This window comes from Denticeps clupeoides, chromosome 2 (assembly GCF_900700375.1).
Source record: "Denticeps clupeoides chromosome 2, fDenClu1.1, whole genome shotgun sequence".
Taxonomy (NCBI): Eukaryota; Metazoa; Chordata; class Actinopteri; order Clupeiformes; family Denticipitidae; genus Denticeps; species Denticeps clupeoides.
In genome coordinates this window covers 3721854-3747761 of record NC_041708.1, presented here as the reverse complement: position 1 = coordinate 3747761, position 25908 = coordinate 3721854, and the positions used below count along the sequence as shown (strand labels likewise).

General features: G+C 45.4%; 1 protein-coding gene across 4 annotated transcripts in view; it reads left to right on the top strand.

Annotated features, from left to right (window-relative positions):
- The first annotated feature begins 231 nt into the window (after positions 1-231).
- ank3b (ankyrin 3b) overlaps positions 232-25908 on the top strand; it is a 107889-nt gene continuing 82212 nt past the window's right edge. The window contains exon 1 of one of the 4 annotated variants that reach the window (XM_028963360.1): positions 232-474. In XM_028963360.1, coding sequence (XP_028819193.1) covers positions 412-474 — 63 coding nt within the window. In that variant the 5' untranslated portion in view covers positions 232-411. Of the gene's footprint in view, positions 475-11355; positions 11785-24671; positions 24762-25908 lie in introns of those variants that run through there. The other 3 variants (XM_028963343.1, XM_028963487.1, XM_028963532.1) reach the window with 3 other exon arrangements.

The following is a 25908-nucleotide window of genomic DNA, read 5'->3' as shown; positions in this document are numbered from 1 at the left end:
GCAGGTTTTAATCGATCGAAACTTGCCAAAAGTCATGCTTAAACTGGCGAAGCCGCACGCAAGGTAGTTCGTGCGCCGGTTAAGTCGTTTTAGGATAGCTACAAAAAATACATTAATAAATAAAATAAAAATAAAAAAGTCGTTTAAAAAGCTTTGCGACGGTGCAAGGTGTGAAGTGCACGTTCCGAAGTTGCCGTGACGTGACGTGGCGTGGAAACTTGCCACGGCGCCGCGCCCCGCGGACCGGGACTTGCAGGAAGCCCTGTGGTGAACTGCGCTACCTGCGCCGACTCACCTTGCCCGACCGCTGAAGACGGAAAGCAGAAGAACAACCAAAAAAAAACCTATAAAACGAGGACATTAATACTGAGCCGATGAGAAGAAGGTTGTTCCGGGCAGCCCGCGTTCAACATGGCCTCGTCTTCCTCCTCCTCCTCCTCCCTCTCCGCCGCAGGTGAACGCGACTTCGCGCAGGTGAGAGACCCCGACGTTCCGCTCACTTCCACTCGCGGTAAAAAAAAAAAAAAAAAAAAAAAAAAGTTTCAGCGAAAGTTTCGGCCGCGCGTGCAAATCACGGAAACCGCGCGTGCAAATCACGGAAACCGCGCGTGGGTTACGCACCTGCTGCTACCACGCTCCGGCTACGTAATGACGTGTTGTCGCGTTATAATAACCATACTGATCAGCCTCGTGCTGCTGGTTTAGTTGTGTCGTGCGGCCTTGTGGCCGGAGGGACTTTTGGACATCATGCCCCGAGGTGTCCCAAGGTCGGGACCGGGGTGACAGCCTGCCGGCCTGGAAGAAGGGCCTGGAAGGGTCGCGGTTTATAGCCCGGATTGGCGCGGGTTCGATCGGTGCGACATCGTGGTTGGAACCCTCTCCCTGTCCCTTCTGTGCAGTAAATTTCGGCCCCTGCTGAGCGACGAGGTCATGTGACCGTGTGAATATTTATGTCTCGTTTTTACATTTAAATTTACAGCATTTACCAGACGCCCTTATCCAGAGAGACTTACAGTCAGTAGTTACAGGGGACAGTCCCCCCCTTGAGACACTCAGGGTTAAGCGTCTTGCTCAGGGACACGATGGTAGTAAGTGGGATTTGAACCTGGGTCTTATGGTTCAAAGGCGAGTGTGTTACCCGCTGTGATTACGAGTCCGGTCTTCAGCTTCAGTCAGTTTGCAAATGAACAACGGTGGCGGAACTGAGCAACTTTCGTCTCGCCACTGAAAGGGGAGTCGTGGCTCGTCTGCGATTTACACGGGCGAATGGCAAAATTTCGACCGAGGGTGCGATGCGGGGTGGGTAAATGGTCTGATGGTACCAGCATCGTGGATTCGAGGGGAACGCGTCGTCCCGTGAAGTCTCCTTCGTCGCATCACACGTTTGTGTGGACGTTCTCGTGAGACGCTGCACTGCACCGTCTCGGACTTTGACGGCCTTTGAGGAACTGTGTAGCATGTACTCTCGCTTTACTTCTCTTCTGCTTGAATTCTATTCACCCCGTGACTCCATTCCTGACGTCTGCGTGTGAGAGGAGAAGTCGGGCTCCATCGCTGGTGGAATTTGATCCCAGACAAGTAGGCAGGAGGGTCAGGACCACCGCGAATAGCTGCCCTCGCTTCTGCCTGTTCGTAGTCCTGTTACTCAGCCCATCACAGACACACACACTCACACCCACCGACGATTCAGAGTCACCGACGCCGCTTAGGAAACCGGAGAACCCGGGGGAGACCCGCGGCGCCACGGGGAGAGCATGTGAGGTCCGCACGGCATTTTTGTGGCCTGCGTGCCATCTACTTTGGCCCGGTGAAGGACGACTGCGCGTCTGACGCGAGGCGGGGCTTTTTTTCCCGGCAGAGGTATCCCGGCGGAATGAACAGATAAACAAGCGGGCAGGGCCTGCAGGGGAACCCTGGTAATGTATTCGCCCCCTTTTTCAGCCTCGCCGCGCGACCATTTTAGGAGCTGAGGCATCCCTTTCACCGGCTCCTGCGCTCCGTGCACATAAATTACGGAAAGGCGAAGCGCTGGCATCGCAGCTTGCGTTGTCTGGGCCCCGCGCTTTCTCAGCCGCGTCCCTTGGCGCCGTATTTTTCGCGAGGGTCCCCGGCGCAAGCGACGGCCTAATGGTGCCATTAATGATCAGCTTTTCACTGCTTACGCGTCCGTTCAAGAGATACGTCTTCATGTAACACACACCACTGTTCTGTTCGGGTCGGTTTTGTGTATTAAATTTGACCCGGGACCTTTGTGTCTTCTTTTGGACTTTGCGCTTGGACAGTTGCAACGGAAGGACATTTTTTTTTTTTTATGAGCAATTTGCTGCATGTTTAGATTTTTTCATTACTGAGTAACACTATTTGGTACCCTGGTGTAATGGACCATGGTCCATAAAGCAAAGGACATTTTTAGCTGAGTTATCAGGGCTTTTCGTGGGACCCTTAGTCCCACAGAACATTATAACACTGTGCGGTAGGTTTTATTAGCAGCTAAAAGCTTAAAACACCAAAATATAAATGTGAAAGTGATGTGACTGTGAAACACTGCACCGCAGCACATGGTGGCACAAAGAAACGTGTCCTCGGCTATTAACCGTCACCCATTGACAGGCACCCCAGGGAGCAGCGCGTGGCACCTCGGGATTCGGCAACCTTCTGATTGCGGGGCCGCTGCCTCAACCACTACCAATATCAGCCTCTACACACTGCATTTTTGGTATCACTCTTCCACTAATGCAATATTCAGGCGAAGTGTAAGAAAATGGAAAAGAAGAAATAAAATCACATTTGCATACAGAAACCATTTCTTGAAATTGCGTTTTTTTGTTTTAAGAAGACGGGGACAGTTTAGTCAAGCATCTTGTTCATTGTGTGCATGTGCAGATGTTCACTGGTGTTGGGTTGCGTGAAGCCATGTTAAAAAAAACAAAACATACATTTGTAAGATATTTGATAATTGAACATATATCCGCTTGAAGGACGTCGTCTGCATGCCAGGGGGACGGGGACAAGGGTGTGAAATCACAAGACATGACTGTGAAGGTTTGTGCTGTCGTGCCAAATACTGCTCTGCCATAGTGTATTTCATGAGCGGCAGGAATTTGGAATCTCTGGAAGAAACCCATTTCGCATGTAACAACAAGTAAGCATAATAACTAGTGAAATGTGTTAAAAATAGAAAAACTGAGAAATGTATATAAGTATTTGCCAAAGCAGCCTCAATTCTTTTTGAATATGATGCCACATCGGCACACTGATCCTTGGCCAGTCTAGCCCATTCCTCTTTGCAGCACCTCTCAAGCTCCATCAGGTTGGATGGACGGCCATTTTCGTAAAAAGTCGAGGACATTCACAGAGTTTGTCCTGAAGCCACTCCTTTGATATCTTGGCTGTGCGCTCAGGGTCGTTGTCCTGCTGAAAGATGAAGAGTTCTGGGTTATATAAGGTGCCACCACCATGCTTCACTGTAAAGATGGTATTGGCTCCTGTGGTGATGAGCGGTGCCTGGTTTCCTCCATACATGACGGCTGGTGTTCACACCAAAAAGTTCGATCTTTGTCTCATCAGAACAGAGAATGTTGTTTCTCGTGGTCTGAGTCCTTCAAATGCCTTTTTTGGCAAATTCCAGGCAGGCAGCCTCGTGCCTTTTAATAGGGAGTGGCCTCCGTATGGTCACTCTACCATACAGGCTGCAGAGATGGTTGTCCTTCTAAAAGGTTCTCCTCTGTTGACAGAGGACATCTGGAGCTCTGACAGAATGACCATCGGGTTCTTGGTCACCTCCCTGAATCCCTGCCCTGGGATTTCAAGTTGTTATAAGTAGTTTGTATGTTTCACTTTGAAATTAAACATTTCACTATTAGTAATTTGTATGCGACACAAGCAAGTGCCCTTTATCATATCACAATCGCATATTGCAATATTGATCTCAATAATTGCAATATGTCTTTTTTCCCCAAATCGTGCAGCCCTATATACTTATATGTAAATTCTCAGATTTTCCTTTATATAGATTTGCCAAAACCTCAAGTAAACCTTTGTTCATGTTGTCATTATGGGGTTTTGTGTGTAGAATTCTGAGGGAAAATGTTTTTATTTAATCCATTTTGTAACAAGGCTGTAAAATAAATGTGGAAACAGTCGTGCTCTGTGAATACTTTCCGGATGCACTGTATTTTCTATGTATTCAGTACATTGAGCAAAAACTAAAAGAAACATTAATGCAAGGCCTGTAAGTGTTCACTGTAAGGCCAAACATGGCTCGACTCTGCAATGTGTAGCCAGTTAATATTATTCATGTACACTGTAAGTATCGTTCGAAACGCCTGCAGTGTGACCTCTGGCATAATACCGGTGACATGAAAAATACACACGTATACTGTGTCTTACTGTCTTTTATATGCTTTAGATTGACCTCACAACAAGCCACGGGATGGAAGAGTTTCCACTATTTCCAGCATACGTTGGTATTCTAATGGAGAAGTGATTGTCTTGGAGAAATCGTGCCATTTTTGCTTGTTACCATTGGGAATTTCCGCCAAGGTTTTTTATACGGAGAAGGTCTTAAACATTGGTGGTGTATAATAAATTGCAGAATTTAGTAAGTGGCTTGTTTACCCAATTTAAGCCATCCGAAATATGTCCTTTGCAAGAGTAATTAAAACTAGGACTGTCAGTCTAGGACTGTTAGCCGATACTGATTAATCTGCAATGCAATTACTTAATTGTCACAATTCATTCTTAAAGCTAAAGCTAATGCTCAAAGAGGCTCAGACTGGGAGTGGCAGGGAGATGATCTGGTCATTTCTTTAAATGAAACACCCTACACACTCTGACGGTCCATAAAATGGAAATGAGATTTTGTGCAGATTACTTTCGTGTTCTCAGTGGCATTTTTTTATGGTATTTGAATTGGACGTAAATCAGCCCTTCGCTGTCCGTCTCCGTCTTTATGCAGGCGTGGTCTCTTGCTTGGTTGAATTTCACATCCATGTCATAGATGCAATCCCACAAACCACAGCGATTAACAGGCCTAATTAAAACCCCTGTATAGATATTGTATTTCCTGTCTGTATGGTGTTTTTTGGTAAGATGACACCACTTTCTCAGAGCGTGCCAACTTGCATGCCATTTGTAGAATTTGAGGTCATGATTGTCAAAATTTGGCAGCTATGAATGACAGGCCATGTAAACAGATCAGCAGTGAAATAGAATCTTTTCTGTTTTTTTGTTTCCCCTGTGCTAAATGTTCTAGATGTTGTGGCCTCCTGCTTTTCATTACAAGAGACAATGTCTCCATCAGTCTTGTTTGAGCCTGCTGGTGAGAATGAGGGCATGTCTGATGTACGGTACGGGTCCTGCCGCACTTTTGTCCCTGGACTAAATGTGATGTGTTATCACACCGCGCAATCAAATTTCCTTCAAGTCACAGCAAGAGTGTGAAATTGCTCTTTAATTATTGCTTATGGTTTTTTTTTATTACATGAAATATCGGGCATGTTAAAATGGATTTAATGAAAATTGGATTTAATGGTTCCCAGGGAAATGGAAGTTTTTTTGGTTTTAGAGCGAATGACTCACCGTGTTAGTGTACTGTGTGCATGGTCTGTATTCGCTCACACGCTTTCAAAGGAAGAGAGTACTAAAAGCCCACCGTTATCATGTGACCCCCGGCTTAAAGCTGACTCCTCCTGACGTTCTTGCAGCACGATCTCCACAGTCAGATTCATTCAGCTCACTCTCGTTCCACGCCGGGCCAGCTTAATTATCTCATTAGAGCCAATCAGCGTCCTTGTCACTGCGACTGATCCCTCTGTGTCCCCATCATCACAAGAAAATGTGGTGATGGGGAAGCTGACAGCTGGAGACGGCCTGGAGATCAGAACAGACTTGAAGACTACTGAAAGCCGGATTGAAGGGTACAGTGTGGAACACAGTTGCCTAATCTTCTTTAAAAAATCACTTCCATCAAAAGACTTTTTAATACTCCAACACCCTACCCGCAAAAATACCCATCAGGCATTGCACATTGCCGGAGCACCAAAAATCTAATGAAAGGAAGTTGCAAAGGTGTGTGTGTGTGTGTGTGTGTGTGTGTGTGTGTATATATATCAAATGTTTTTGGTTTATTGCTTGTATAATTTTACATTTTTGAGTAGTAAATTGGATATTTGTGGAGTATCGAAAATGACTCAAATATCTAGGTGGGGTGTCATTAACAGTGTGCTGATATATAATAACGAAGTAGATCTTGCATTTAAGCGATAGCTAACATAACGCTAGCATAACATGAAGGGAAGTGACAATAAAATATAATCGGTGAAATGTAACACGACCAACTTAACAAAGTTCAGCTAAAGAGAAACATATGATTCTGTCATGGCCAACGCGCCTCCAGCCCGCTAGAGGGCACCTCACCAGCCTGGGAGACGACGACCCGGAAGAGGAAATGGAAGCGGGCGGTGGCAAGTATAAAAGTGAGGTAACCCCAAGGAGACACGCCCACTCTTTGTATGAGTTGTATGAGTTTACTCGCCAGAGACGCTAGCTCTCTCACCCCCGACCCAAGATAATTGTACCTTCTTGAAATACGACCTTCGCCTGCCCACGACTTCGAGAATTGCCTGACCCCATGGAAACCACGAAAGGAACCCCGACCGGAACTTCCTGGCTACAACCTCTACCTGCCCCTGACCTTGAACCTACCTGGCCCATCGGTTAATACGGGATTCCATGCTCCCCTACCGTCCTGCCGCCCAAGACCTACTCCCGTCCAGTCCAAGATCCCGGACCATCCTGAAACCCACCGTCTTCCGGTTCTCCTCTGCCCCGGTCCTTCCCCAAGATCCCGAACTGACTCCCCGCTGCGTTGCAGCGCGTCCATTGCTTCCTCATTCCTTGCTGGCCAGGCGCCCCCGGTCCTCCTGCCCCGCTCGCCCAGTGTCCTCTACCGGTACGACGGCTTATCCCCACGCCCAAAGTAGGTCTGCAAGTACGTCATCGAATTCCCCCTGTGACAGATTCTAAAGAGAAGCATGATTCATTTAAAAGTGATGTTTTCAGAAAGTGTTAACAATGGATTCTGAAAAGTTACTATGCAGCGCAACCAAGGCACTTATTTATGTTCTATATATTTATTGTTGTAACATATATTATTTTGCAACTAAATGCGAATCATTGTGTTTGTTTTACTTTCACTTGTATAGTATTTTAAGAATTCTTGGCTTGTCAGTTACAGCTAAACTGTAAACAGCTTTTGAAGACAATTCCCAATCAACAGTCTCACAGTGAGAGAGCACAACACGTCAAAATCCTCGGACAAGCTGGGACGCAGCTGAAAGAGTTGCCTTTATCTGGTTCGTCAAAAAATGTCAGGTTTTAATTAGATTACACCGATCTTATGCAAAATTTTCTGCATATAAATGTGTGTTTGTGTTAGTTCCATATTCAACAGTTGGAATATCTGTGTGTAATTATGAATAAAATCAAACATGTACATTATTTAGGGACTAGTTAAAAAAAGTAAACACACGTTATTATATTACCAGCTTTTTGAGGATGCGTCATTCTGCTTGGGTTTTATTTTTCAGCCGTTTCTATCAGTACTCTATGTGTAATTAAAAGAGAGAACTAGTTTTGTTTGAATGGTTTCAGTTTCTAGGGCTGCACGGCACAGTCATTCCTTTCAGTCCATCGTTAAACCTGGATTCATGGATGAGCTGGTGTTTACCTTCGTTCCACCCAGAGCGCTGTTTAAATCTGGCCGTTCACCCCATTAGGAAAGATGGATCTCCAGCCAGGAAAAAAATGCATGTGGGCTCTCTTTGGAATTAGAGGAGCTGGGTGAACGTTCCAATGTGCAGAAACATCAATGAGCACCAGAGAAAAAAAAAATCTCGCTACATCAGCTGATCTGAGAGTAGATCCATGGGTAAAGTGACACTACTCTGCAGGGGAAATGTTTAATTTTGATTTTCAGCACCCCATTTATACTTTGCATGGGAGTTTTGAATGAGTGGGACATATTTATATGCAGCTTGTAAATGGTCTTTAATGCATTCTGCATTACACCTTGAATAAGGGTGTGTAGTATATATCATGTATGTGTGTGTGTGTGTGTGTGTGTGTGTGTGTGTATAGTAAGTTTTACTAGTAGGTGTGTTAGAAAATACATCGATACAGCAATATATCGGGATTATTTACGTGGTGATATTGTAACGATACAGGGACATCGAATATTGAGAGTTTTGTATACAAATTTAGTCCAAAATTCAGTTCTGAGTTATGCTGTTTTGGCTGAATTATTAATGTAATGTGATCCACACAGATCGTACACGGCATCTTGTATGTCAGCTCTGCTTTTACGTTTTCAGTAAACTGTAGCGTATGTACAACACAATATATAATGATTTAATCATATCTTCCACTTTAGAGCCTGTGATGTCATACAAACCAGCTCAGACTGTCATTTATGCAGAAGTGCAGTACAACAAACCTGCTTCATCGCCTAACGAATATGAAACATTTCAGGGGCCTGGCAAGTCCCCACCAGCAGTGACAGAAAAAAACTGTCCCAGCGTTTGGTAGAGTCGAGTCGTCTGTCTTATCCAGGAGACATTTTTCTTTTGGTCTATTTATTGCGCATTTTTCACATGACAGCATCGCTGTTGAATGTTTGTCAGAATTAAGTTGTAATGAGGAAAAGAAGCACTAAGTCACATAGTGACTTCAGAGTGTACAACATGAGTTTTGAATGAATTCAACATGACCTGCTTTTTCCCAAAAGCATTGTTTAAGTGTTTTTTTACATGCAAGTTATGAATAATTATTAATATTAATATTTTGTCTATAAGAATTAGGGCTGCACGATTTGGGGAAAAAGACATATTGCGATTATTGAGATCAATATTGCGATATGATAAAGGACACTTGCTTGTATATCAATGAAAAGTCACATACTAATACTGAAATGTTTAATTTCAAAGTGAAACATACAACCTACTTATAACAACCTGAAATGCCCACTGCTTTCAAAATACAATATTCTACAAAATTAAATAAATCACAAAAGACTCTTTTACATTACTGTCGAACGACAAACCCTTGTAAGACTAAACAACTGTTTCGATTATATTTGGCCATTATAAAATCCCGTATTATAGTTCTTACGTTTAACCAAAACGTTGTTTGGAGGCTGACTTGAACACAGGGATGCATAGCTTTGCTAGCTTAGCTAAGGTTAAGATTTGTAAACTGAGGTGAATTTCTTTAGGAAACTTGAGAAAAGTTAACTAAACAGCTAAGAACAGTGTAAATAGTTAATGCCTACGTTTAGCCAAAACGTTATTTGGAGGCTGACTTGAACACAGGAATGCATAGCTTCGCTATCTTAGCCTAGCTTAGCTTATAAAACGGGATTTTCTAATAGCCAAATATATTCAAAACAATTGTCCCGCTTTACCTATGAAATGTAATCCCCCGGGATCTGGTTTGGAGCGTACAGCGGTTTGTACAGCCCCAAGCAGCATAAGAGTGAGGCATTTTTATGCACGTCTCTCCATAGACATGTATATGCTTCACTCCACAGCAGAGCCTATCGCAATATGGCGGAGACGTTGACATACGATGCGGCGCGTCATGCAGCATCTAACCATATGTCTCCGAATCGAAAGTCATGTGACCACGTCACATCCGACTGAAGTTTTTTTTTTTTTCACATCCGACTGAAGTGAGACTTCAGTCAGCTCGTAAACTTTGAGAGAATGAGAGAATGGATCGGATATGTTGCCGATCCAATCCATGTACTAATCATTTAAATTGCAGCTTTTTGCGTTCATGTAATCGCACAGACTGACATTGCGATTACTATTGCAATTAGATTAATCGTGCAGCACTAATATTAATATTAATATTTTGTCTACACCCCTGCATGTAATTTTGAATGAACATTTTGTGTCATGGAGTGGGGAATGGCAGCGGCGACTCACATTAGGCACGGTGGATTAGAGAAGACACATCGGTGAAGCACATCACATAGCGAGAGGAAAGCGGGACGTTTGAGAGCCAGCAGTGCCAGATCCGCCATTTACATTTACATTTAAGGCAGTTATTAGACGTCCTTATCCAGAGCGTCTTACAATCAGAATTTACAGGGACAGTCCCCCTGGAGCAACTTAGGGTTAAGTGTCTTGCTCAGGGACACAATGGTAGTAAGTGGGATTTGAACCTGGGTGTTCTGGTTCATAGGCGAGTGTGTTACCCACTAGGCTACTATCGCCACCAATGTCTGGGTGTGAAAACGTTCTGGGCCCGCCCTGCATCAGCCGCCAAAGCAAATTGTGGGCGAGTGGTGCCGGGGATAGAGGGATGAGGAACATTAACTGGTTATTGGCCCAACCTGAGAGGCTCCACCCCTCATTAATCCTTAATTAGTAGAAGTGGGCGTGTAAAATTTGCATAGTTTTTTTTCTTCTTCTGTAAATGTATGTGTGGGTTGTAAGGAGTCACCTCTGGCAAAATGAAGGTCAGTTTTGGTGCTGACCAAACTGGTGTTTTGGTGCTCCGGTGACATCTGGCTGTGAGGGTGGCCTCTTTTTTGTGTTGTTGCTTGGCACGAACACCAGAGGGCAGAAGTACGAGGCCTTTTGTTGCAAAGAAAAAAAATGGCAATGAAGATGTCTCCAGTGTGGTCTCCTCCTGATGTACATTGAGGGAAATGTTACTCCGTCCATACGGATGGAAATAAAGGGACCGTCCCGTGCATTTCCACACCGATCTCGTTTGTTGGTTGTGGTGACAGAGGCGGCTGTGGCAGGCTGTGAAGCCCGGCTTTGTCACATCATGTGAGGTGAATCCGCAGCCCCGCGCTTCATCTCCATTGTTCCGGCCTGGTTGGAGCCTTTATTTTCGGCCGCGCGGCTCTCTGGGTGGAACCTTCCGGGTTTTTTTTTTTTTTTTTTCCGAGCGATGGGAAGTGAACGCGGGGCCAGAAAACAGGGGACCTCTGTTTGTTGCACCTCCACCCTGCTCGTGGCAGCAGACCCGGGTAATCTGATCTCGGCCGGGCCTCGCAGGGAAGCCTCTTCCTTTTCGGGAAGGACCTGATGCATCTCACTAGCGCAGAGTCGCTCCGAGCGGAGAAAACGAGGGACAAAGAGCGACGGAACGGGGCTAGACGGAGAGGAGTGGGCTGCCCCAAAGAAAGCGCCAATTAGCCCTTAATTAAACCCCCTGTGCACTCTTTCTAGAACTCACCATTTGAGCGTCTGCCTCTCTCTGTTTGGTGGTGTCTCTCCCCCCACTCTCTCCCTCTCTCTCTCTCTCTCTCTCTCCCTCCCTCCCTCCCTCCCTGTCTTCGGCGTGCGTCTCCATCAGCACCGTTTAGAGCGAACGGAGCGCCGGCGGCAGCAGTCGAGAGCCGAGCCCACGGATTATCGATCGGCGGGAGCGGCCGCTCCTCCGGTCCTTCCCGCTCTCTCTCCGCCGTGTAAAAAGTGTGTGGGAGAAAAGGCTGAAAGTGCGAGCGCGTGTGTGTTTGTGCGAGTGTGTGTGTGTGCGTGCGTTATCCAGTTGGAACAGAGCCTCTCCGGCTCCGTTCTCTCCAACTCTCTCCCTTTCCCCTCACGTGGACTTTTGGGCGAAGCGAGCCCGCGTCCCCCCCGTCACTTCACTCTCCATGACGGAATAAAAGGCAGAGGGACCACCTGAAGCCGCCCGAAGATGAGCGAGGAAGCGAAGGAAAAGGGCAGCGCCAGGACCACCCACCGCAAGAAGAAAGGGAAGAAGGTATTTTGGAATAAATCGTGTTTGGTCGAGCGCCGTTCGCACGTCACGCCCCGAAAGCCCTGTGATGCGAGGGATGCAGAATGTCCTCTTTTGTTCCAGCGTGGAGTGGAAGGCGCGCTTGGTTCCTCTTGGCGAGGGGGGGGTTCGCTTTAAAGCCGCTTCACCCGGGAGGGGATTTTAACAAAGCAATTTTAAAGGGGAGACGTTGGACGGGAAAGTCCGTTCTTTAGACGTCTTTAGTTGTTCAACTCCCAGGGACGGCAGATCATGGAGGTTTTGACCAATTTCCTTCATTTTGTGGGGAATTAATAAATCTCTAAATGGAAATATAGCTTTTTTATTCAAATTTTTTTTTTATAAATTCTGTATAATCTACTTGAATTCAACACAGTCTTTGGCTTTTATTGGCAAAGGGCTGCCGGGCGGGGTGGCTGCCATAGCGAGACGGAGGACCGGCTCTCGCAGGCGCGACCACGGAGCGGAGACGGGCTCGTTCGGCTCGCCGTCTATTTTCCTCCAACCTGTTGCTAAGCGCGCGAAGCATCTGCACGAGACGCGAGGGGTGGAGGACTTCGCCGTCCTTTGAAAACGAATGACATTAGGAGCGTTGGTGGGGGGTTGGTACGATATGAACTAGTTGACATTACACAAGTGCTTAAAACCAGCTTATTACTTCTGTATTAACAGCGGGGAGGGACGGACGCAGTAAAGGGTCATCATTTTGGAGACATTCTGCATGTGCTTTTAATCCAAAATGAATTCAGAACATTTTTTCAATCACTGACATTTGTTGGTCTGACCAGAAATGTGAAATTGGGGACACGTTGAAGATCGAACATCTAAAAAAAATGGCTGCTGTCGATGGCGACTGGCTGCGACCTCACTTCCATCATCGCGCGTCGTCGTGGGCGCGGGGGCGCCTGCCCATCATCTTCTGAGAGACAGGAACTACAGCCATTAAACGTGTGACAGTCTGTGCCGGTTCAGTCTTTTTCATTTTACCGAATACTTGGTCCGAAAAGCCTTTCACTCAACCAACTCGTTTCCTTGTGGATCGTTCAAACGGCATTTCGTGCTGTAATATTCCACGTTGTCCTCTGTATTGTAAAGTATTGATGTCTATCATTTACTTACAGGTTTTTATCAGAACCGAGTATCAGATTATCCAAGTTGATGTCTCTCAAGCAATATAATGCAGTAGAGGGCAACATTATGAGCAATATTAGGAGCATCAAAAAAACAACTACATAGGTTACAATCAGGATAAAGATGGTAAACAAGACCGCACAGTATGTTGATGTATAATGTGCAACAAACTGTAAAGTGTTCAGCGACTATGGAACATCCGTAGCTGTTCATGAAGGCTGATTGCGTGAGGGAAGAAACTGTGGCCGCTGTGCACGTAAAGCAGTGGCCAATTTCATCTTTATTCACGGCAGGGGAATGAGGTCACAGATCGTAAAGCGTTCCTGTCTTTATGGCATATTTGGTTTGTGGTGTGGAATGTGTCTCGATATTAACAACCGGCGTCTTCAAGCAGTTCTTAAGCCAAGCTTCCTAGAAATGCTCGGGAAAAAACTATGAAGTTTGGTGCAAGGTATTTAACAAACTATTAATGCTACTTTAATAAAAAATGCAGAAAACCTTGCATGGTGTTGCAACATTTTGCATGACTAGCTACTCCTGCAATCCCAGCTAATCGTAATTGGATATGAAAATATGACTAGTTTAGTGTGGCTCGAGGTGACTGAAGTTTTGTTTATGCAGAAAAAAAAAAGAACGTTGTGCAAACACATGTATCATCACTGTAAAAATGGAGGTATTATCGCTTTGCAATATAAGGTAATACATGCACTTTGCGATGGGTATCTCCGGCACAAGCCAGCCAATGCACAGGGGACCAGCAGCCACATCAGGTGTGTTAATGGCCATCACCATGGTTACCAACGACCTCCTGCCGGAGTGCTTTTGTTGGGATGACGAAGGTTCCCTATAGCAAAAAGGAACACCAGGCAAAAAGAAATGGTCCATTCTTCTCTCTGATTGATCTAGTCACCTTTTACCCTCATGCATGGGTTACCGGTGTTAACCCTAGAAATATCAGCACTGTCGATACTATAGACAGCGAAACGTACTAGTGCTGTAACATCATGGAACAACAACAAGGAGCATACAAGTCGGAAGTTAAAACACACGAAAACCCAAGTACTGCAGACCGTTTTTTAGCCTGCCCGTATTGACTCGCAAGGTTCAAGCCTCTCAGCCCGGACTTGGCAGTGACAGTTGTTAGGTTAGTAAATGCCTGCGACATCCTGTGAACCTGAACCCGACCCCCTAGCTAGGATGACATTTGCAGAGTAGTGAAAGCCAGTGCGGACGTGCACTTCTAATCAGGGCAGGAAGTGAGCCTTGCCACTTTCCAGTGTGCCAGCCTAGCCCCGTGTGACTCTTCCAGCATCTAAAACCAGTCTGCATATTAATATAACCACTGTTACATTTATTAAAATACTGAACTAAGACATTAATGATGAAGCGTTTACTATCATTTCATGCTTGGGAAGAAAACCACTTGCTTTCGTGTCTTCTGGCTTCATGTGTCTAGACCTCAGTGATGATAAAGAAAGAAATGGCCTGATTCCTCTGTATTTCTAAGCCCTAATGCTCAACACTCCTCAGTGTAGCCCAAGTTCTCATTAGCCTTTCTTCTGCATAATGCTTGGCAAGGAAGTGGTCATTGTTAGTATTCTCTCAAGCGAAGGTTTTCTTCCCAACTAAATCAGAACTGGGATGATGTAGCCCTCAAAGGTCTGAATGCCGGAGATCACACCGTAACCACTGGAACCGACCTCGCAGATGCCCACGTTCTCACAGACGTCCGTGTTTTGCATTGGGGATACCATTAAGTCATCTCAGGACAGGAAGTAATTACTTTGTGGCAGGAAGAACTCTCCCCGTCCCCCAGAATGGCACAGCTCAAGAATGGTGGAATAAACGGTGGAAACAGGGGGCAGTGGATGCCTAGCGGTTAAGGAAGCGGCCCCGTAATCAGAAGGTTGCCGGCTCAAATCCCGAATCCGCCAAGGTGCCACTGAGGTGCCACTGAGCAAAGCACCGTCCCCACACACTGCTCCCCGGGCTCCTGTCATGGCTGCCCGCTGCTCACTCAGGGTGATGGGTTAAATGCAGAGGACAAATCTCACTGTGTGCACCGTGTGCTGTGCTGCTGTATATCACATGTGACAATCACTTCACTTTATAATAATAATAATGGAACCCGGCTGTTCATGTGTGTGTCGGGTGACTGGTGAAGCTGGGCTAAAGCAGAATTAAATTGTTGCTTCGGAGTCAATGCCTCAGCAGTACTGGCGCAAAGTACTTACGGCATTATTGACGCTATCAGATGACCAATAGACAATAATTATCCGAACAGGAGTTTCTCTCAGAGTCAGCTTGTTTAAATTACTTGTTAATTTGTTTCAATTGTTCTAGGGCTTTAATTTACATGCCATTATGGCATTATATTATTATATGTTAGTGCTCTGGAATGAAAGAATTGGCAACTGTAGTTTGTCTGAATGTCGGGAAGGTGATCTGTGTAATTCTGAATTATGAAAAGATATGTTTTATGAACCCCCTTGCTTCTAATTAGCATCCTCAGAACATAAGTAAGTTTTAAGTATGGCAGCGATATCACAAATAAACATTTTATTAAACATAGCTTCAAGTATGGAAGGTTCAAAGCAAATATAAGAATACTGGGTATGGCAAATAATAAAAACCCGTTACCCAAACCCAAACTCTTGAAAAAATGCAACTAAAAGCATGTCTGCCGACGTGACAGAAGCAGGAATGAATTTGACGAATTTGCTCTCCTGCGTTCTTTACAGACCATGAAATTGGCCTTGTCACATGTTTATTTCAGCACATCTGGCACCATTTTGTGCCTTCTCGAATAAAGAGGACGAATTGCATATTAGGGTACAGTGCACGTTAGGTTGCCGCGTGATGGCCGTCCAGAATGCATTTTTCTGGAACGTTCCATCTTGCCCTGGATGCTGCAGTAGGTGGTGGTGCCGTAAGTGGCCGACAAAAGAGGCCAATCAAACCTTTTTTTTTCCACCACCCACCCACTTGATCAACAACTTTCTCCCACGCTGCAATAATTCCCCCCTCGTGCTCATTAGAGACTGGCTGCTCGGCACTTTAATCAGCATAACAGCAGCACGGCTTCAATTAGGATGCGCCGCTCTTTACAGGCTTGTTTGTTCATGTGAATGGTCCTCTAGTGCTTTATGGGGTGTGGGACATTAGGCCAAATGTCAAATGTGTGAGTAATTCAGTAAGTTTGCTGGTTGCACAAAAAAAAAAAAAATCAAAAATTTTCAGAAAAATGAATGACTGTTGCTGGTAGGGATGTAACGAGGACTAAAATTGATTTGGATAGAAACGAATCTTTTCATATCGAGAGGAGGAATGGGACTCGGTCAAAGAAAAAACCAGCACGCATTTTACGATTACAATTTGTCCGCATGTCGTTCTGTAAAAAGGAAAAATGTGAGAAAACTCGATTGTGCACTTTGAACCATGAATAATATAGAATCGCTGTGTCCACACATTCTGCACAGTAGCGGCGCACAGCCGCGCGTGCTCTGGGTTCCAGGATGAACAATGGCGCCCGCCCAGCTCCCTGAAAACTTTGTGTATACTTGAGCAATAGCGACCAGCAAAGACAATAAATCCACGTCGGGGCCGAGTATGTGTTTATATCCGCGCTATTCCTTTTCTTCCAACACCAATCTCTTGCACTGAAGCTGGCGACGCTTCAAAAGAACCTCTCGGGTGCCGCCCAGCAAATCCATTAGACCCGGTCGGCGCTCTTCGCTCTCATTTACGTTAATGTCAGGAGCCCCCGCGAATGTCGGCCTGACAGATTTGATCCTGTAATCTTAGTTGGAATGTCCACCGAGCGACTCCGGAACTCCGGCCTCTCCCAGGCTCTCTGGTGTCCGTGGAACCTGAGACGGACGGTGTTTTTGAACAGGTTCCAGAAAATTCCCATACACTGCACATGCCATGGGTGTGTAGTCTGGACGCTGAAAGCCAATACAGAGGAGATGCAAGTTGCTGTAAATTTCCAATTTATTTCCTCCCTTATTTTTGGATGATTTATGCGCGTCTCACCTGACCTTTTCCCATGCTGATCCTTTTTAACAAACCTATTGCTGTCCCTTATTGATTGTTGATTGTTAATTATTACATTGAATGAGATGAACAAGTTGCCGATGTCAGCTCATTAATAAATTGCATTCGCATGAGAGCTGATACAGCAAATATGGAAGCCAGGGAATTCTGGCACACGGTAGTTAAATACTCAAACATCCCCTCGGATTCAAGCTAATATAGCCACGTCGAAAAAAAAAAACACTACCAGGCAGTTATTTATCACGCCAGCCAATGGCAGCGTGAACATTTTGTACACGCGTATTGGTTTTTGCTGAGGCAAACACTGCGCATAATGCAGAAATTGGCCAGCATTCCCGGGAACAGAATGGGTAGCGGAGATTCTTTGGCCGGCTACAGCCTAAAACATGACATTCCAAATTCCTGGACACGTGTCGTGCCATAGGGCCGTTATCTCCTACCTTCCTTATACAACACGATAGACTGTACCGTACCCGTATAGCTCCTGAGCTTGCCCTGCTTGAAGACGTGGTGGTAGAAGAAGAAGTGCTAGAAGAAGGGTGGTAGTAGCCTAGTGGGTAAGACACTCGCCTATGAACCTGAAGACCCAGGTTCAAATCCCACTTACTACCATTGTGTCCCTGAGCAAGACACTTAACCCTGAGTGTCTCAAGGGGGAGGGACTGTCCCTGTAACTACTGATTGTTAGTCGCTCTGGATAAGTGCGTCTGGTAAATGCTGTAAATGTAAATGTAAAAGACGTACTGAAAGACATTGTGTGCCATTTTGAAAAGGCTTGAGCCGTAGGACTGGTGCAGTCGTCTGCAGGTACAGTGGTCATTGTTTAAGCGCGAGCCGGGCAGAGCACGTTTCTGCATGGTCCTCCTGCATGGTCCTTTGTGCACCGAGAGCCTCCTTTGTGCCCTGTGAATCAGCCCTACTGTAATGTTAGAGGCTGCAGTTTCTCCACACCAACTGTGGGAGTAAGAGAGTAGGATCTAGGAGGGACCATCATTAAGTGTTCATTGTATTAGATGATTTAATTTAAGTCTTATAGTTTATTTATGTTTATTATATATACAGCTATTAAGGGATTCATTGTGATGCAAAGGGGTACGGTCTTAAATGATTGCAGAAAATGCTAAATTTATCATAATTTTCCATTTGTGTTCCATTGTTGCATTGCTAAGTAAAGTAATTATTGTAATTATCATCATATAGGCAGCAAACAATGCGAAAACAATCTTAATATCTGTCAGTTTATGTGGTTCTAACAATAGTAGTAAAAAGAGAAGCAAGCAGTTAGTTAATAATTATTGCCTAGTAACCGTGCAACCAAGGCTTAACTACGGTTTGACAACTGAACTAGTAATGTGTAACGTATTTGTATCTCGTATTTTTTAATCAGCACACCTTTTCGTATCAAGCCACCCTCACATTGATAGGCTCACAGTTGCCGTTCCACACTGATGATATTCTGGCCGTTTTAGCAATATTCAGCACTTTGGCCTTATTAATAAGGTTACTCAGGCATCCACTTGATAGCGGTCCACACTTCTTACATCCTGAGTGCTGACCTAATCAGGAACGGCATGATGTAGTGCCGCAGAACGGAGCGAACCTTTGTTTTCCGAGCTCTTCAAAGATTTATAACCCCGAGGAGGCATATCAGTTCAAGCTGAGCCTTACTGCCCATTTGTTTTTAAAGACACCCACATCTTCATACCCTGGAAGAGTACCTGTGACATTACTGTGTTCAGATGTTACTGTATTTAGGGGTGTCAAGTACAGGAGCACATCGGCTTAAAGTTTTATACAACTGTATTGGACCATTACTGCCAGGGTTTCTGCATTACTTTAAGTTTGCAGGTCTGTCAGGAGGATAAAAGTGCTGAGCTTGTGTGTGCGTGTGTGTGTGTGTTCTAGCTTCCCTCTCACTGAGATGGCTCAAATCAAGCTAATGGTAACTGACTAAGCAGGCCAGGGACAATTGCGCTCGATATGCAGAAACGAAGTGAGAAACCGCTTTAACAGATTGGTCTCCAGGAGTTGGAGATCACTGAAGTCCTCTGCTGCAAATCCATGAGTTGGAATGAAGAAGCTACTGAGAAGATAGTAGGACCATAGTTAAATGTGGGTGCACTGGTTTCCTCCTACAGTCACGTGAACAAGTGATGTTTAATAGGCTCTTGTAGGTGTGTGTGTGTGTGTGTGTATTCACCATCTCCACAACCTGTGACAAGATAAGTGAGTTTAAAAAGTGGATGGAGAATAATACAATGTGCTAAATACCAGACTTTAGCACAGGTAATTGCGGCGAAGACCAAAGAAATTGCCTGCATTATGTCTGTAGACATCTTGCTCAGGTTCACTCAGTCCAGTCACTTCAAGACCGCTGAGATGTATAAACTTCATTTTTCACTCAGCCAAAGTAGTCTGATTGCATTGTTCCAAGTGCTTAGACTTAATAAAGTTATATGTAAGAAGTGGGCAGTTGGTCAAGTTTGACTTTCACGAAACAAACACTTTTCACAGATCGATGGGGAAACTACAAGTCAGAATTGCAGCAGATCTACAGTTCAAGCGGCGCTAGGGACTCCTAACGCAAGTTGCCAACGGCCACTGACCGAAATTGTTCACCGGAGGCCAGTTGGTAGTTGAATCCAGACTTGTATGTGATTCTCAGTCGAGGGGAGCTGAAACTTTTACGCCACCGTCCTCTCCGTTGACTTGCTGTGTGAGACTCAGGTGGAGAGAATCCTTCTGCAGTCCTTCCTGTAGTTCTGCTGGGAACGGACTGGGAGCAGGAGGCGCATTGGCCCCCGCCACCCGCAGCACGAACATTCCGTGGCCGGTCGGTGTGCCAGCTGAGGCCGGCAGAGCCTGCGGCGGAACGGCCGGGGGCCAAGGTGGCCGGGGCCGGGGCCCTGCTGACCGACGTCCTGGCTCCGTGCCCTCCGGAGGGGCCCCGTCTGTCCTCCGAGTTCCTCTCACGCTGGGCGTCTCCGTCACAGCCCTGCGGGCAGAACGTTTGGCCCCCGGACCAAGTGCCACTTTCTCTCCAAGGGTCTTCCTCCAGCCAGAGGGAACTCGGCCTTCTGCTCTTTAGTCGAGGTTTTAGTCATGTGACTATCCTGCATAACGCTCTGAACCCCCCTCGACAAGGAGCACTTTATTACCTCAATAGCCTTGATTGGTGTATAATTGCAGCCGCACTGTTTCCTGTAGCTCATTTTGATGGATAACTGCTGGCATCAATCTTTAGTTGTAGGTCTTGAGTGCTTTTTCGTTTCGGTTGCCTTGGGTTAAAGCCTATGGTACACGGAATAAATATAAACACACATAATATTTGTATCTTCTTCATCAATGTTTCATGCTCTCAGGGCACTATTTTAAAACTGTTCGCTAAACACAGCATCACACACTAAGCTAATTATCTGCACGTAATTATCTATCGTAATTCTTTCTATCACCCTGTTTTAATAAACAGACTAAAATGGAAGGAGCCCGATGATTTAAAGCATCATTAAAGATCGTGTATTTATTAGCGGTGGGACGATACAGGTAACTCACGATTCAATTCTGTGGCGCTATGTGGCCCACGATAATGATAATATCATGATTTGCGATATCTACGATATTCAATATATTGGAAGAAATTTCATCAATGATATATCACAATATATGTGACTGAAAAAGAAAAATAAGGAAATAAAAAGGAAATCTTATGCATTTATTAATGCCAATATTTCCAACATTGTGCATTTGCATAATAACTCACTGCCTCTTGGTCTTAAATGTAAACACTGTACAGCTTGACAGATAAAAGTGCATGAACATTAAAAACAACACGAACATGAATTAACATGTGAACCATGATACTGAAACGTCAGTAGTAAGTTCCTGTAAAGTGCTTTATGTTAACCTGGATAGTGGACACATCCAGGCATAGTCTTTCTTGAGGAACACTAACTGATCAACGTGCTCAGATGAGAGTGGTTCACCGTGATAGCGAACGAGGTGCACTTGCAGATTCGTAGTGCTGCTGTTATATTTTATCTTTGAAAAGCAGTTCTTGCAGATTGCGTAGTCTTTATCCAGTGCCTTTTCCGTCTCATAAAACCCGAAGTATCTACACACTTTAGAGTGGAAACTAGCGGGTGGGTCATTTTTTTACATTTTTTTAAAAATTTATTTTCCGCAATTCTCTGCGCTTCTTCTCTGTTCTTGTTAGTTAACTTGTGTTCTTCGCCAGCCGCTTTTTGCACCACTTTACCCCTATTTACTCGAACAGCGCCCCCCACAAACAGAATGGTAGATATTGGGTAGTGACAGTGACACTGACAACGGGCAAATTAATCATTTTGTGTTGTAATAAAATATCGATATTGGCCGTTAGTGTATCGATTATTTATTGCGACAGAGCACAACAATATATTGCAATATCGAGTTATTTTCCCAGCCCTAATATTTATGTTGCCTAACGCTAGCGATCAAACCCCTCAATTAGCATGTAGCGCAGCGCTACGCAAGTTTGGACAACAAGGCATAAATGAATGTCTTTCTGGGCATAATTTAGGTATTAGATTATATAGAGGTATAAGAGGTATTAGATATCTACATTTCTACATTCACGGCAGAAGGAAATGCAGTGCCGCTTCAGAGCTCTGTAGACGTTTAGAGGCTCATTATACCAATGAGCGCCCTCGCTACCCTGATCTTTGCAGGGTTTCTGAGCTGCACACGATCTCCATAACACATCTGTGGCACGCCCTCACTGTGGACGTCTCCCAGAGCTTGTGTATTGACGATATATGCCCCTCTGTCCCCTCGGGGGTCAGAAATGAAAGGACATTTGGACATTTTTGAAACTCTGTTATCCTATGATCTGTAATCTGCCCCAGCCATCTTTTTTTACCCTAAATGAAACAGGAAATTTGGCTAATTTCTCCGCCCAAGTTTAAAATCTATTATTTGCATGTGTTCTTGGAAAAGAGATCTTAAAATCCATGCGTTACACCAGCCACAATTTCTTACACTTTCCGCACGCGGAAAAACGAACCTCTGTCAGAAACGCGGCGAAAACATATGAGAGCCCGAGGACCCCGATGACGGCCCCCTCCTGTCCATGGGGCATGGTTCTGGGTATTTAAGTGTCGGTGCATGGTGGTGTGTGTGTGTGTGTGTGTGTGTGTGTTTGAAGCGAGACGGATGTGGGCGCTGGGTGGCTGACTGGATAGTTATTTCCTCTCTGAGGACCCCATACTGGCATCTGGCAGGGATCCTGGGAAGTCTTTTTTGTTTCGTTATATTAATTTATTTCCCCCACAGACATAGGGCGATTCTCTGAAAAATGAAACCAAAGTACCCCAAAAAAATCTGTTATATTTGCTCTTTTACGTAATATTTAAGATGGGTACTCAGATAATGTAACACAATGTGTTTCTCATGATGTAAAGTTTTTACTAATTTCAATATTATTCTGATAACCTTGACGTTCAAAGTTAAATTAAATTGTATAGTGAATCAGGCTTTATATTAATATGCGTACAATGCGATTACGATTGCCATGTGAACAATTTGTTGCCTCCATGCATCCATCGATTCTGCATTATTTCACATTAAGTTTCAAAAACGGCACCCAGAACAGCGCTGTATTCAAACCAGGCCGCCACAGTCACTACTTTTTAGCTGGAAAATCACCAAGCAAAGTTATTATAATATAATCAGTTAAGTTTTGTATTGTATCAATGCAGAACCATCCACACATGCATCGCAACGAATCGATTTTCGAGATCAATTTCAACACCCCTTCATACCAGACCTCTGAAGGTAGACCGCTATGGTTTCTGGCCATCAGTAGCAGATCCTTCAAGTCCTATAAGTTGTGAGGTGGCGCCTCCTTGCATTACTTTTCCCAGTCAACACCTCAGATCCAGTTCCTGTTTTCCTCAGGTTGTTCTGGAACCATTTTTATAACATGACAGGGTGTGCTGACCCAGCAGAACACTGGATTGCCTTCTCCCATAGTTTGTCCCAATCATCACAAAAGTGATATAAAAAAAAATCAAATATGGTTTTTCAGTCCAGGACACCTGGCCACCAAATGAATTTGGTCACAGTTGCTTCCTGATCCAGGAATGCACATCACTGCCCAGATATTCTGAAATATTTTCACTTGCACTTTATTAACAGTTGTGCAACAGGTACGACTACGAGTTGATTACTTGTGTACATTTACATTCACGGCATTGGGCAGACGCCCTTGTCCAGAGAGACTTACCATCAATGAAGTAATCAGTTCTGGTTTACTAGGACCCTGAACATGAATACAAATCATTTTCCTAGAGTGTGTGAATGTGTCTGTGAATCGGGCTGATGTGTGTGTGACGGAGGACGGGGTACAGGGAAAAAGCCCCGCACACTCCGGGCCCAGCTCTCCCGGCCCAGTTTACTAACATCTGCCGCGCTCCCGGCCACATGTCACTCGCTGCGTTTCCATGACAGCGGAGGTGTCGTCCACGTGACCTCCATGTCTGTGCTGGTTTCCCAGACGTGAGCCAGGGGCTCCAGAGTTCCTTGTGAAGTCCTTCACCAAGACCCCCGCTCCACTGATATGAATATGAAAAGCAGTGGTTATTGACGATGGAAAGGAATTATTCAAGCTCAGTCAAAAATATGCCGTGACGTCACAGCCTAGAAGAGGAACGGGTGTCTCATGTAACATAATGCGTCTGTGTTTTTGCGGCGAAAGCCGTAGCATGGAGAGCTGTTTTCTCTTTGCGCACGGCATGCTATTTGCAGCTCCTGTTTGTGTGTGTGTGTGTGTGTGTGCTCATGTCAGTTGCCTAGGAGATCCTTGGCTGAGTCCCAGTAGGGGGACTGGAGCTGACCTCACCCATCGAGGCAGACGTAAGACTCGTCTGTGTGTGTGTTATGGAGCTGTCGCTGTCCTCCCTGGATTTCCCTTCTAGTGATGTTCACACACCTGCTCTCCTCTGAAACAGTGTTCTGTGTCTGCGTTTGTGGGGTTATATAAATCTGTGTCCTGTTTTTGTGTGTGTGTCGGGTCTGGGGTATGTCCCATACAGACCGAATATACATTTACATTTACGCCCTTATCCAGAGCAACTTAAATCAGTAGTTAAATCAGTAGTCCCCCTGGAGACACTCAGGGTTAAGTGTCTTGCTCAGGGACACAATGGTAGTATGTGGGGTTTGAACCTGGTTCATAGGTGAGTGTGTTACCCCCTAGGCTACTACCACCAGCACAGACATGAATATCCCTGCATACTCCTGGTTTCATGTCCAAAATGTTCATTTTAGAGTTAAATAATGTTGTGTGGGAAAAGAATATCGCGAAGTGAACTATTTTAACCTCTTTGAATACAAACGCTCAGCCTTTGTGGGTGTTCCAGTGCACAGTGCACACATGGTAGCCTTTTAAAAAAAAAAATCCTGTTTTTTTGTAAATTAGAGTCCAGTTTGAGCCGAACAGCCTGTGTCTCAGGTGCCGATGCCACCTTAACTCCCGGCCAAGTTGTTGATCCGTCCACCGGAATAGAGCGCCCTGGTGACACATTAACTCGACCCCTGTTATCCTCTGCTGCTCTGTGGAACGAGGCGTGGCCCTGCCCTGAACACACCTTGCAAACACACGCACACACACGCACGGTGCCGGGCATCCATCCACCCCCCGCCTAATCCTTTTACAGAACTACAACATGGGAAGGACTGCATAGGAAAAGCAAAAGTAATCCTCTCCCTGCACAGTCATGTAAGCATTATCGGCCATGGTAAGTCACACTACGCGCTCTCGCGTGTTGGGTGAGTCAGAGGGCTCGCCGGGCATAATGGTATTACCGCGCCGCGCTGATGTAGTCACGCTTCGTCAAATTTCACTGCTTGGTGGAAGATCTCGGCGCTAATGTGGAATGGTGGAGAACCTAGTCCGGGTTGGCCCAGGTCCTTTCCATCTGGCCTCGCTTGGACAGGCACGCTTTAACCGCCATTCTGATTCGTTCTGATTGCTTGTGTGTAATTTTGGTTATATTTTTTCCATTGATTTTGTTTCAGTCAGCAATGTAAGATGTTGCATTATTGGATATTTCTGCCCACTGTTGGGCTAGAACTCGTCCAGACTTGGACAGACGAGAGCCAGTGGGAAAGCTTTGCTGATCTTTGTTTTCGCCGTCGTGCGGCTGAAACAGAACCCTGTGGAGAATTCCGGAATCTGGGAAGTCAAACCGCACAGAGAGGCGCTGATGCCAGCGTGCCAGGAGCCCGTTGGATGGACGGGGGGAACACACTCAGGCGCTGCCGCGTCAGATAAGTGGCAGGACAGACGGGAGAGACAGGAAGTCTGGCCGAAGGGGGCCAGCGGCAAGACGTGACCTGCGAGCACTGGAACGCTGTAGTTAAATTGCAGAGTTGGAACAGAAACCCCCGGCGGATGCCACGGATTTGCACACATTTAAGATCAAAATCGATAAATATGTGAAGGCGCGGTGCAAAGCTCTGGTGCTGAGACGGACCTGCCAGGGAAATTAGGCGAAAAGGCGAGAGAGCGAAGGGGCCGTCAGCAATTCTGCCAACACATCCGGGCCAATTCTCTCAATTTATTTTAGTCCACTGAACGTATCCACCCCAGAGAGGAAGGGCCAGCAGGACCCTGTACCGCAGTTTCACTATAGTACATTATGTTGTCTTCTTTTTAAAAATGTAAAAGTAATAAGTTAGATATATGCGTTTCTGCATTTAAAATAGTTAGAAATAAAAGCGCGTATGGAGATGCTGACATGTTCAGATACACTGTCTCGCCTGCTTCACTTTATGAGACTTTACTTAAAGTGAAGTGAAGTGATTGTGATACACAACAGCACAGTGAAATGTGTCCTCTGCATTTAACCATCACCCTTGGTGAGCAGTGGGCGGCCATGACAG